Raw genomic sequence first — 14472 nt, 5'->3', positions numbered from 1 at the left:
ATACAGTTCTCCTTGACATGCCTCCTTGCAGGTTTCAGGACACCACACCCCAGCTTCTCCCCAGCCTTGCTGGCTGCTCCTCCTCTCCCCTGCAGCTGGCGTACACCTGATCCTCTTTTCCATCTATACTCACTGCTTGGTGAAGTCAGTAAAAACCATATGGCTTTATGAGATATGGATGAGGACAATTCTCAGATTTATGTCTCTAACTGAGCCTTCTCTCCCCTCCCAACCCCAGATCCCTTTATCCAACTGCATACTCAGCACTGCCACTCGGATCTTTAAAAGAAGTCCCAACAGGCTCAGAACTGAATTTCTGATCTTCTCCCACAAACCATCTCTGCCCACAGAATTCCCCATCTCAAGCTGTACCTTCTTCTAGTTGCTCGCAACAGAAACCTTTCAGTCGTCTTGGATGCCTCACTTTTTGTCACACCCTGCATTCACTCTACCAGTAAAACTTGTTGCCTCTGTCTGCATATCCACTGCAATGCCGGCCTGAGCCACCATCGTGTCTCACACAGATGACTGCAGTAGCTACTAACTGGCCTCACTGTTTCAACCCTCCTCCCCACCCAGTCTATTCTCAATATAGCAGCCGTTATTTTAGTTCACAAGTTAGATCCTGTCGTTCCTCTGCCCTGATGTCCACAGTGAGTCTCCATTTCCCTCAGTGTAAAAGCCAAAGCCCTTGCAAGGCCTGTTTTCCCACTGCTTTTTCCAGTATGCACAGGCCTTTTCGGTATTCTTTGAACCCACCAGGTATGTGAGAAAAAAGCTTTGGACTCTGTTTGAGTTCTAGCTCAATTACTGGTGTGTCTCCAAACTTTAGTTTTTCATCTCTACAAGGGGAATCGTCTGTCTTGTTTCCCTCATGGGAAATGCTTTTTAAATCTAAAGGCTTCTATAAGTACAAGGGTTATTATAATTTTCAAATATCACTTCTAAAACGTGTCTTGCTTTGCCTGAGAATGTTTTGTTATGTCTAGTCCCCTGCTTACATATGATCAATTCAGACAACATCTAGTATGTGGCTTCTTTTGCGGCAGGCATGAGGATATGAGGATATGAGTGTAGCCATGTCATGGTCTCTGAAAGAATTTGCATTCTAGAAGTGGGAGATGGACCTATTAAAAACAAAAAGTGTGTAAAATATTGTAGGTGCTTTGATAAAAACAAAGCATATATAAAGTATAGTAGGGAACAAAGGAAGAATGTTCAGATCTCCCAAGATTAACTGGGAGGGATAAGAAGAGGGATCCATGAAAAGTACTATAGAGCTGATCTTGTACTGAATTCTGAGAGACAGCAGGTGGGGTTAGGTAAACAGGTGGTGAAGGAGAATTCTCCCTGACCACTCCCAACTCATGCTCTTAAAGCACATCCTGTGAATTATTTATCATGACTGTAATTAATTCCATTTGTGAGTGATTATTTATTCATTTTTGGTCTCACCCATCAAATTTAACTCTAGCCAGAGAGGCTCCATGTCTGTCTTATTCATTTCTGTACCCTAGAGTTCAGCATAGTGCTTGGCCCAAGGGAAGAGAGGGGGAAGGAAGGGAGATGGAAGATAGAAGAGGGAAAGAATGAGAGAAGGAAGGAAGGAAAGAAGAAAAGAAGACCATGGCCTGGTTAGGAGCACAGGATTGAGAGTCAGTTGGTCCTGATAAGAGTCCCAGATCTACCACTTAGCAGCTGTATGACCTCGAACATGTTATTTAATCTCTCTGTGCCTTAGTTCCCTTATGCATAAAATGAAGACAATAATAGTTGCTTTTTCAGAGTTGTTGAGGATTTAAGGACATAGTCCTTGGAAAGGGCCGATGTTTTGAGTGCTAGTCCTATCTCCAAGGTTCTGACCACCTTAGGCCAAACTACGGGATGCTCTTAGGACAAAATTAAGGTCTTTCTCTCTGTCCAACAGTTAAAACATTCAAGCATCAAAGCAACTTCAGTTGTTTTGTTTTGCAGCTTAGGAGATGTGTGTGTGTGTCTGTGTGTGTGTGTGTGTGTGTGTGTGTGTGTGTGTGTAGCCTGCAACAAACTGCTTTATCTTAGTTATTCAATCTGAAGGACACTTGTGTTTCAGGGTTGTCCTTGGCTATCTCACTGACCCAAGTGAGGACATTCAGGATCCAGTGAGTGACAAATTCTTCAAGGAGGTGTGGGTTTCAACAGCAGCTCGAAATGCTACAATTTATGATAAGGTAAGGTTCACATATTTCCCCCTTCTTGTTATTGAATCTCATCACAAAAAATAAGAAATTATTATTATTTCTGCATATTATTGGTGTAGAGTATTCTTAACGAACATCAAAAATCAATACATTTCCAGGTTGTAGTAAAATACCTGTTTGTGGACACTGAAAAACAGAGTCAAAGAGCGTCGTGGACTTTGGTGTAGGAGAGGCTTTAGTGTCATGCTGGTCTCTCATCCGATGCAGGAATCCCTCGTGAACATCCTTAGCATGTACTCACCGGCCTTTGTACGTGTCTAGTGGCAAAAAGAAGAGAAGACGATGGGATCAAAAAATGAATTGGAGCTGAACCCAGCTCGCCCAGTTGCTGGTGCTATAACCTGTGTATAGTGACTTCACTTTCTGTGTCTCCCTTTCCTCACCTATAAATTGGAAGGGATATCTCTAAGGTGGTTATGAGGATAAAGAATAGTCTACTAAATGTATTCAGCACATAGTACAGAATAAACAGTATCCATTCTTATGATGAAATGTATTAATAATGAGACATGTCCTTTGTTGGATAGCTCTAATTTTAGAAAGATGTTTTAAAACCAGCTCCATTTGATGCATATCAAATATATCTCCTGTGAAGTCTTTGCATTGGTTGTGATAAAAAATGTACAAGAGTTAAGAGTTGTCTAACAGTGGAGCAGGTTACCTCAAGAGGTAGCCAGTTTCCCATCATGGAAAATATTCAAGCTGAGATTCATTAACCATCTATGAGAAATTGGGCAAGAGCCTAATTCTCTAAGCCTACACGGCCTTCTTTCATAGTGAAAACTCAAGGCTATGGTCAAATAGGTCATTTGCATGGAGTGTTTAAAATGTAATTTTACAAACGCAGTGCACAATCTTGTTTGAGTCTTGGGTTAGTGGAAAACATCCATAAAAGACATTTGGGGATAATAGGATAAATCTGAATACAGACCATAACTTTAATGACATGGAATTAATTCCTTAAGTGTAAAAATAGTATTGGATTATATAGGCACGTGTCCTTATTCTTAAGAAATAAATGCTTTAGTATTCAGGGATCAAGTGTTATGATGTCTAAAACTCATTTTCAATCAGGAAATTATGTTATATATTAACAACTGATAACTCTAAGTAAAGGTATAGATATGAACATCTTTCAAAATAAGCTAGGGAAAATATAATATGCAATTTTCTTCTTAGACCAGAACCTCCAGTAAAAATCAGGGATGATTATTACCCCAAAAAATTAACCTTAATGTGGGATAATGTCAGTGAAATTCCTTACCACTAGCTGGACTTTATCCTGAAGTTAATGACTTCTATAGATCAGATATTAGGTTCTAGCTATGATTTTTTTAACGGAAGCAGATCTACCTATTTGTAGTATATAAGATAACCAATTCTTCAATCAGGTCTGTGCTGTAACATAAAACTAACAATATGTGTTTCATAAAACGAAAGTCTTGTCTGTTGGAATAATTGTTTTCCATTAAGGGCTTTTGGAAGTTTCTTTCAAATTTATCACTTGATTTTCTATTTATGTTCTAATCAGGTGTTCCGGTGCCTTCCAAATGATGAAGTACACAATTTAATTCAGCTGAGAGACTTTATAAGTAAGCCCATATTAGCTAAGGAAGATCCCATTAGAGCTGAGGAGGAACTAAGGAAGATCCGTGGGTTCTTGGTACAATTCCCCTTCTATTTCTTGTCTGAAGAAAGCCTACTGCCTTCTGTCGGGACCAAAGAAGGCATAGTGCCCATGGAGGTTTGGACTTAAGAGCTATACTCATTTGCAGCTCAAAGACTTCCACCCTGAAGACCACACTGCACACAGTGACTTCCCGGGGACATCACAGCAAAAGCCAGGCCCGATGCACTCTCATATGCAACCCATGGACCCTTTGGAATGACTGGGAAGGACTGCAGTCATACTAAGGACACTGAACATCAGCAAGGCTTTATGAATCCTTCTGCCTAACCTCATGAAAGAGGGGCTGCAGTCTTATTGGTAGCATGTATTCGACAACTTAAAACAATACTCAAATTCCATGAAGTATGCCAAAATCCATTTCCTGTGTGACAATAATTTACCTGGAACCGTGACCCAGGTTGCCAAAAGTTGCCTGAACCTCCTTATTCTTCTCTGATTTTCATTTATGCAGCCAATGTCTGCTGGACCTGCCCTCATCTTGTAGTCCATACAGGCATTGTTTGAGATACCGTTTATTACTAGAAGCTATTGTGATTCTTCAAGGTTACATGGAATGCCCCTGCCCATCTGATCCTACAGTAGTGTTCACCCAACCAAGGACTTAGTCATTATTCCTTTTCAGTCACTGTACTGGTAGGACAGACCTTAGTCTACACAGCAGCCTGTGTTAGGCACTTGTGATAACATTGACACTGTATCTTGACACTCCGGAGCAACAGGAAGGAATTAAATTCCAATATTAAGGCAGAGATTTATTTCACTTAGCTCCCAAAGGCACTGACAAGATGTGTCCTTGTGATTAGACCCACCTGATCAAATTTGAAAGCATGCCCAGGATATTTGATTACACAGCAACTAGATAACACTCAGAGCATGCAACCTCAAAAACCTCCAAGGGGTCAGTGGGGATCTGATCCAGATAAGAAAAGAAGATTCCTTCTAGTCCTGTAAAGTTTCCTGTCATCCTCAGCTGCTGGATTGATTGAAATTTCAGGGTCTACGTTTCAAAATCAAACCAGTGAATATAATTTGTCTTTTAAGAGAATCAAAAGCTTCACAACTCCTACCAAGTTAATAAGCATGAGTCTAACCTTGTTTGACATTCAGCTCTCCTGCTACGTTATCTTCTTTAAGAAAAATTGATTGTAAAATGTACTACTTTGCTTGCATTATTAAATACACATTAACATTCCACCAAAGCATCCGAGGAAGTTAGGATACTTACTAATTCACATTGTCCTAGTCTGTGAATTGTTCTGAAAACATGTTTTTCCTCTTCAGATGTTAGCGTACCCTTTAGTAGACCAAAGTTCTAATGTTACTAAGCAGAAGTACCCTCACAAACTGAAAAGCTAATGTGGGTTCCAAAAGGCCTGTGCCCATAAAACATGGTGCAGGCACAATCATTATACATGTATATGGATTAGCCAGACAGACTGTCATTGGGTTGTTCTTCAAAGAAGCCAGCACTCCTTTCCTGCTTTCATGGAGCTAATACTCCAATCAGAAAGGTTAAACAAGAGCACAAAATCAGTGATGTGGGTTAGTAGAAGAGAGAAATGGTGTCACATTCAGGAAAGCATTTCACAGCTAGGGAACATTTCACAAATGAGGTGGGATTTGGGAAACAGCAATGGAAATGAATATTTTTGTGAGTAAATAACCTCTTATATGGCTAAAGACGGTAAAATGACTTCATTCTGTAGCAATTGTAAATAAGACAATTGCTATTTACAAAAGAAGTTTAGAATGGCAGGTGAGGTATTGAGTGTGTGTGGAATACCTAAGGATTTCTTATATTTTATTTTAAAATATTTTTTAAACCTTAAAACAGTTAACAAACTGGCTCTAGATTTTGTGCAAGATGTTCCCATAAAACTGTGAAAAATAAAAGCCTGAAAGGACCCTTTCCCTTAATAAGTCATTTAGTACAACCCCTCCCCATTTTATAGATAAGGAAACTGAGGCTCAGATTGGATGAAGGACTCACTTAAATCCACTCGATATAGATGGTAGAACTGGGACTAGCAAAATTGCTGTAGTCTGTTGTTAGCCTCTCTCTTCATCATTGTCCAAAAATGAGGATATGTGGTAGGCAGATTTCAGACAGGATATCTCTAAGCTATTTTGAACCCTATGATATTATGTATTATGTGTTTGTCTGTGTCCCCCTATTAGAATGTAAGCTCCATGGGGCAGGGACTTTACTGTATTTTGTAAAGTGTATCCCCAGAGCCTGGAACAGTGCCTGGCACATAAGAGATGTCAGTAATGTTTGTGAAATGAATAAACAAGGTGGAGGAGAGAGCGAATGAAATGAAAAACTTAAGTCTCAGACAAAGGAAATCTTGCTGCTGGTTTCTATGGCGAGTTTCTTTTCTATTGCATTTTCTCAAAGGCAATATGCTCATCTGCAAAGAGGCAATAAAATTTACTTGGAGGGATTTTTAGAAAAGTCAATGCAATAATTGCCTCTTTTGCTGTAGCAGTTTACATAGTGCAGCATTCTGCAAAAATCACATGGAATGTGGACATGAGATGAGGAGAAATGAAGGGTTCTCTTCACCCCTGCTACAGAGGGTGGCAGGCAACTGAAAACACTCAAGTATCATATCACATCGTTGAAGTTAAAGAGAGCAATGACGTCTGTGAAAAAAATAATTATTTTGTCAGACACTTTCAAAAGGACACATTCAGTCTTTGTCTCACTAGACATCTCTGAAGCTTCCTTGCCTTCTAATCACTGGTCACTTTTTGCAATCATTTGGGCTCCCCTGTCTCCATTTCATTTCTTTAGGTTCTGGCTTGTGCTCCCATCTCATTCCACCCAACGCCCAGGTAATCCCCATGGTGTCACTGCCATCTGCGTGCTCACCTATAGCACAGCTCTCTCCTGAACTCCAAACACATACCTGAGGATCAGACATCTCCACTAGCTTTTCCCACGTGCACCTCAGACTCCACAGCACAGCCTATCCAGGATGGTGGCATCACAGCTCTCCCTGCCAGCCCCCAGCAATCGCCCCACAGGGCTCCCGCTGCTGTTCCCCAATATTAGAAAACAGCCCCGCCATCCACAAACTGCCAAACTGGAAAATAATTATCCTTCTCGATTGCTGTCTGTCTCTCACTCTCTCCATCTCATTAGCCCCCAAGTCTATCAATTCCAATACCTGAATGTCTCCCAGTTGCTTTCACTATTTTCCCTCCCAATGCTACTTCCTAGTTCACCTTGTTCACTGTCACCTCATCTGGAGTAACTAGTCTAACTCTCAAGTTGGTCCCTCCCAAACCCATTCATTGCAGTCAGAGGTAATGTTTAAATGCAAATCTGGTCATGTCTCCTCCAGCTTAAATTCCTTTAAAAGACTTTGTTTTTAGGTGAAAGCTCTAATAAGGTTTTACAAGGCGCTTTATAGACTGGTCTTTCCTAAACTCTTGAGTGGAATCGCTCCCAGATGCCACTCTTCTTTGGAGTAATACTCAATTTGGCTCTTCCGTATCCCTTGCCTTTGGCTTCCACAGAGGCTAATTTCTCTGCTCAGAGGCTTTCTTTGACCTGCCCAAGTCTGGCTTAGTGCCTTGGCCCCCTGGGTGCCTCCACTGCGTGCTATACGTTTCATGACAATCCCATACCAGAGATGATGCCTGCCAAAGTAACACCCTGGGCTCTAAGCAATAGGAGGGCATGAACCATGACGTCTTGTACACTGGGGCACCCCCGGACCTAATATACCCCACACATATCAGGTGCATGACAGATAGTTGGTGGAGAAAATGAATAAATCTGAAAAAAAAGATGGGTGAAAAAAGAGAAAGATAGCAGATTGCTGGGCACCTGCCAAGATCTAGGAAGAATAGAAGTGTTCAGACTTGTCACTGCCTGAGCTAGAAAGGCCAAACTTAAATTGGCAATGAAAAGGAGAAGGCATATGGGGGGGCTGTCTGCCATAGCAACTTCATTCTCAGCCAGTCTCTCAAGTGATCAAGGGCAACCAGCAAGAAGTTAGGCAAGTGGGGGCCTGTGCTGACTGCATGGGTTTTATGCCTGGTTCCATCACCAGGGAATTGGGAAGCGGTGGCAGACCTGGAAGGAAGGGAAAAGTTATGAGCTAGTAAAGGAAAAATTTTGTTTTTACACATCTTCGCATTTGACTGTACTGTGCCTGATACGTTTTGTTTGGGTTCTCCCCAAAGCAAACCCCAAGACGAAGACTTGAGTGGAGGGTGCGTTCTTAGGAAGCACACGTGCGGGAGAGGGTAAAGCAAGACTGGGAAGCGCAAAGCCAATAAAGGGTGCATTAAAGAGCAGGTTACCACTGAAGGCAGTAGAGCCCAGTCCCAGCGGGGCCTCTGAGGGGTAGGGAGACTGAGGTTAAAGGTCACCCCTGGTAGTGTAAATCCCAGCACTTTTGAAGTTTCCCTGCACACAGATTTAGCCAGCCGCCATGGGTCAGGGAGAGCCAGTAGAGAAGAAGAGAGAAACCCACTAAGGGTGAAGCTGCCTGCATGGGGGGAACTGCCCCATGCAGCTACAGGTGAACTCAGAGGCAGGCTGAGGGTTTATGCAGTTGAGCATCAACACCACCGTGTAGATTGAGCCTCTAATTTTTCATGATAGTTGATATAACCATTATAGAAAATATTATGGAAGTTCCTTAAAAATTAAAAATAAAACTACCATAAGATCCAGCATCCATGATATACCATGACAGCTGGCTATATATCCCACTTTTGGATACATAGCCAAAGGAAATAGGTATCTGCATTCCTGTGTTCATTGCAGCACTATTCACAATAGCCAAGACATGGAATCAACTTAAGTGTCCATTAATGGGTGAATGGATAAAGAAAACGTGGTGTGTGTGTGTATATATAACACACAATATTATTCAGCCATAAAAAAGAAGGTAATTCTTCCATTTGTGACAACATAAATGAACCTGGAGAACATTATGCTAAGTGAAATAAGCCAGGCACAGAAATACAAACACTGCATGATCTGAATTTTATGTGCAATCTAAAAAAGTTAAACTCATAAAAGCAGAGAGTAGAATGGTGGTTGCCAGAGGCTGGGGGGTGAAGGATATGGGGAAACGTTGCTCAAAGGGTACAAACTTTCAGTTATAAGATGAATAAGTTCTAGGGATCTAACATACAACATGGTGACCATAGTTAATGTATAGTATAATTTAAATTTGGTAAGAGAGTAGATCCTAAGTGTCCTCACCACGTACACAAAATGGGTAACTATGTGAGGTGATGGGTGTGTTAATTAGCTTGATTATGGTAATCATTTCACAATGTATACATATGTGTATGTGTACCAAATCACATTGTATATCTTAAATATGATATAGTATTTCATAATATAGTAATTCTTATCCATTCTAAAAGTGTGTAATTTTCCTAAAGATGGGGGTCTTCTAACTTTTTTCATAATTCATGCTGAGCTTATCACAATGCTGAGCATATTTTTCAAGTTATGCAAAAATTGGATGGAAAAGTTGCTACCCCTATGCTCTTCCTCTAAGGCTTCCTGAGCTTGTGAGATTCATTAGGCCAATTCATGAAGCTTGGAGAAGAACCAAGGAAATAAAAGCTGTTTTTATATTAGAGTGGTACAATAAGAAGTGGATTTCTAAATTTTCCCTTGGTATTTATAAAATCTCAATTTTTTTAATAAAATATAAAATACAATTAAAGCTGTTATAATGGAACTAAATGTCAGGTCAAACTCTCATTTGAAAGATTATAGAAAGTCAAAATTAAATACTTTTTTTCCTAAGATATTTGGCTATTCTTTTTCTAGACAATAGACAAAAGCGCTGGTTTAGAATTGGAGCGAATGACTCAGTAAGCAAATACTGGTGATTTATGAGAAACAACAAAAGAAGAAGAAGCACTTTTTTAAAGTCTTTGAAAACAAAGACACTATTTTCTGGGCTTCTTTTTCATAACTCTTCTTCATTCATAAGAAACTTTATATTGTAATGCATTCTCTAGTTACTGGTGCAGGGACCCCATGGTGGAAGCCAAAATAGAAAGTTCTTGATTGGCAGGTTGAGTCACCGAATTCTTATTTTCCCAGGCAGATATTTGTGTTGCTTTTTTCTCTGTTCCTTGCATGAGTTGATTATTTGTGTGATAACTCTGCTTTCCAGGAGCTGTACACTACCTTCCTATGCTTGCAAAAACTCTAAAGCCTTTTGTTTTCTCATTCACATTGAGTTCTATTACAAGAATTGTCTAATGGTAGCCAAATGCTGTTAATAAAAAGGGAAATCATGATAGGTTTCCAGCACCTAGAAGAGAAGCCCATCATATTCAAGAACCTGAATTTTCATTAAGCCATGTTAGTTTTTGTTCACTTAAGCTAACCTCAACTCTTCTTTCTATTGTTGTAAGTAGTGGGATTTGTTTCAACAGATTTTATTTTTTTGGAAATATAATCTCAAATAACCTGTATATATCTCATGTACATATTACTGAGATAATTGGCCTTTTATTAGAAGTCAAAAGAGATACAGAAGGGAGAAACATTCTATTCAACACCTTTATAGGTCAGAGAGAACTACAACAAAGGATGATTTCTAAACAAAATGTATTACAAATAAAAAATGGTCATTGTAACAACTCTGAAATGATACTGCACAAAAAACCAAAAACAATAAATACTCATTTTGTTTCTGCTAGTCTGTGGCTCTTCATGGCATCATAAAGACATCGATGCACATTGAATAAAAGATCTTTCTGAATAATAGCAGTACAATGGGGAGCCCAATATTCATTTTTCATTAGGGAAAATAAAAACAAATGTAAATTTATCCTTATCATTTTTTATTTATTGAAGCAAAAATGTCTTTCAGCACAAATGCAGCCTTACCATCCAAAGTGGGAGGTACATGAGCACTGAGAGTCCAGAGGGAAAGGAAAATCACTCAACTTGAGTGTTTCTCTCATCACGCAGGCCAGAGAGAGAAATTAGTTACTGGGGACCCCACCTGGGTTTGTATATTTGCCATGATTGAGAGCCCCAGTACAGAAGCAAACCACCACAGCATAATTTTTATCTTAGTTACTCATTCCTTTTGTTTGAAGGTGCCCAGTGTGTTTGAGGGCCTCAAAAAGTTCTTTGCTCTTATGCTGAAATAATCACACAACAGACCATTAACAGCCTCCTGTGGGAAACCCACCTCTAGGTAAGCATAGTGCATGACTCAAAGCAGAGAGACATGCCAATGATCCACTAATTTATGCCCTTCCCAGTTAGTGCTGAAGCCAGTAAACCTCAAGGAAGATTAAATAGATTTTTTTTTTTTTGCCTTGCTTGATCTTTCCAGAGATTTGTAGTAAGGAATAGAAATTTGGAGAAATCAAACAGAAATAATATTAATGGAACATCCATTACAGGCCACACTTCTGATTTTACTGATGTGGGAACTGAAGCTAGGACTTCGGTTAGGAATACATGAGTCAGTAAGTGAAAGTGCTCTGAAAACTGTAAAGGTCCATAAAATATAAAGCCTGTGCCCAAGGGCAGAAATAGCTTCAGCACTACTGCCTTGGGCTTGGCAATTCCAGATAGCATGTACTAGACCTAGATACTTTGAATTTTCTCTGGTAAATATATCTCTTCTACCTGATAACACGGAACTGGGGCCAGGAAAAAGTTTGGTCTTTGGATGATCTGGGGTGGTGTATAGCAGATGTTTTCTCCACAGACCATGCTGCTTTTCCTTCACCCCTTCAGAAGATTCATTCATCAGAGCATGCCAGGGACACATCACAGACACCAACCAGGCAAGCCTACGGAAGGCAGATATAATACCATCAAATAGTCCACCCTTCCCCAAAGAGCTGCAAGCACTTCCAAGTATGATAGCTGCTTACAGCACACCAGAGCAGTCCCTATTTTCTCACATTTTATAGAGCAGTGAACTGAAAGATTAAATGACATGGATAAGGTCTGAATAATGAGTAGAAAGAATGGACCAGACCTCCCAGGTGCTTAGGGCTTACTGAGTTAGCCCCCACTGCCACCTCCCTGAGAGGTGGAGGGAGTGAGCCTAGCAAAAGCAGCCTGTAAGTTCCTTCTTATTCAGTCCTACTATCAGGCTACAAATGACATTAACTGCAGCCCAGGTTTAAATGCTTCATTGACCTTTCCTGACCTTCCATTTCCAAAAATTCCAGTGATCTGTTTCATTTCCAGATCTTATCCTCAAAGCATTTGGAGAATTTTTTAAACACATACAAATGCAACTCTGAAAGAAAATACAAGTCTATTGGCTAAATCAGTCTTTAGACAAAGGCAGTATGGTTTAATAGTTAAGAGAATCCTGAAGTCAAATATCAGCATTGTAAGTATTTTACTGGGTATCTTTGGGCAAGTTATGCAATTACTCTAAAACTTAGTTTCTTTTATTACACATACTAGTCAGGGTTCTCTGGAGAAACAGAACCAATAGGATATATAAAGGTATATATAAGAAATTTATTATGAGAATTGGCTCATTTGTTTATGAAGACCAAGAAATCCCACCATCTGCTGTCTGCAAGCTGGAGAATGAGAAAAGCCAGTGGTGTAATTCAACTGGAGGCCAAAGTCCTGAGAACCAGGGCAGAAAGTAGGGGTAGGGGAGTACTCCTGTAAGTCCTGGAGTACAATGTCCAGAGAACCAAGAGCTCCAATGTCTGAGGGCAGGAGAAAATGGATGTCCCAGCTCAAGGACACAGAGCAAGAATTTGCGTTTCCTCTGCCTTTCTGTTCTATCCAGGCAATCAGGTGATTGGATGATGCCTGTCCCCCACATCGGTGAGAGCAGGTCTTTTTAGTCTGTTTACTGATTCAAATGCTGACCTCTTCCAGAAACACCCTCATAGACACACCCAGAAATAATGTTTTACCAGCTATCTGAGCATCCGTTAACCCAGTCAAGTTAAAACATAAAATTAACAAACATGCTACACAAATATTTATTGAATACATACTATGTGTGAGGCTCTATTCTATGTTTGAAATAGACTATTAAGGGAAACTTGCTAAGGAAACCTACACTGAACAATGAGATTATTGAATTGCCATTGGAGTCAACAACTCAATGAATGTTAGATCTGGAGGGATTTGGGGGAGCCATTTTTAAAAAAAATCTAATGCTCTAATTTTATATTTCATCGCTCTCTACCTGTCATCTATCAATCCTATGGTCACTCCCACCCAAACCACAAAGATTTTCCATCTGCTTGGTTTTTACTCTTAACTAGGTTCATTTCATCATCTGTATGGGCAGTTCTAACACCTTGACCTCTCCTCATCTTGACCCCTGACTCCAATACTCATAAAGTTCAGGTTTACTCTACCTTAGTCATCCCTACTATGACTCACAGGTGTGGTCTAAAGTGAGCTCAAGTTTTTAAACTAGGTGCATCTTTATAATCATCTTTTTATTTATCAAATATTTAACATGGGTCTACAATGTCTCAGGCACTATTCTGTGGGATAAGGTGGTGGTCCAAACAGACACCACAGAGTTAAAGGAGACCAACAATGAGCAAGGAAAAGCAGAAGATAATTTCAGATGGTGTAAAGTCCTAAAAGAAAGATGCTGGTAGTTTTCAAGTCCTGGAAGACAGGGTGCTATATTAGTTAGGGTGGTTGAGGAGAGTCTCTCTGAGGAAGTGGCACCTCAGAGAGATCTGAATGTTGAGAAGGAGCTAGCCATGTAAAAATGTGGGTGGAAATGCTGCAGACAGAATAGCAAGGGCAAAGGCCATGAGACAGGGATGACCTTGGTGTGCTTTAGGAATAAGTAGAAGGCCAGGGTAGCTGAAAGTGAGAGAAGAGACAATAACGGGGAATGACATTGGAGACATGGGCCAGGGCAGGCCAGGTAGGATTTTTTAGCCTCATTAAGGAGTTTGAATTTTATTCTAATTGTTAAGAAACCATGGGAGATTTTAAGTAGGGCAGTGACTTGATATAATTACATTGTTAAGAGATCGTTTTGGCTGGTGTGAAGGGAAGGAAGGCATGGAATGGAGCTGGAAATGATGATTACTTGTCATAGTTGGTGTTTTTCCAAAAGTAGACCCTGAAGAATGGACTTGGGTGCAGGTAATTTATTTGGGAGTGACCTCAGAAAGCCCAAGTGGGGGAGTGGGGAAAGTGAGACAAGGAAGAGAGGAGTGCCAATAGAGAAAGTGCATCAGTAAGCAGGCTACCACTACGGACAACAGGGTGCAATCCCTCTTCAGAAGTATCATGTGAAACACAAACTCTCATGGCCTTTGAAAGCCCCCAGGAATAGCCACAGAGATGCTTTGACACCTGAAGTGAGACACTCTCAGTCTGTGTGGGAACTGTCTACCACTGCTTTAGGGGAACCCAGAGGTAGGCTGTGGTTGTCAGTTTTATGTGTAACATGGCCAGGCTATAGTTTCCGGTTATTCAATCACTCATCTGGGCACTGCTGTGAAGGTATTTTGTAGATGTGATCAAAGTTCATAATCAGTTGACTTTCAGTAAGAGAGATTATCCTA

General features: G+C 40.4%; 1 protein-coding gene across 2 annotated transcripts in view; it reads left to right on the top strand.

Annotated features, from left to right (window-relative positions):
• The window catches only part of PLD1 (phospholipase D1, phosphatidylcholine-specific), a 166258-nt gene extending 160004 nt beyond the window's left edge, over positions 1-6254 (top strand). For both annotated transcript variants that reach the window (XM_012640228.1, XM_012640227.1), the window contains 2 exons: positions 2093-2210; positions 3772-6254. In XM_012640228.1, the coding sequence (XP_012495682.1) occupies positions 2093-2210; positions 3772-3996 (343 nt within the window). In that variant the 3' untranslated portion in view covers positions 3997-6254. The remainder of the gene's footprint in view (positions 1-2092; positions 2211-3771) is intronic.
• Positions 6255-14472: the final 8218 nt, after the last annotated feature.

This window comes from Propithecus coquereli, unplaced genomic scaffold (assembly GCF_000956105.1).
Source record: "Propithecus coquereli isolate 6110/MARCELLA unplaced genomic scaffold, Pcoq_1.0 Scaffold15, whole genome shotgun sequence".
Taxonomy (NCBI): domain Eukaryota; kingdom Metazoa; phylum Chordata; class Mammalia; order Primates; family Indriidae; genus Propithecus; species Propithecus coquereli.
Note: the sequence above shows the minus strand (reverse complement) of the source record. Positions and strands in the feature narration are given on the sequence as shown.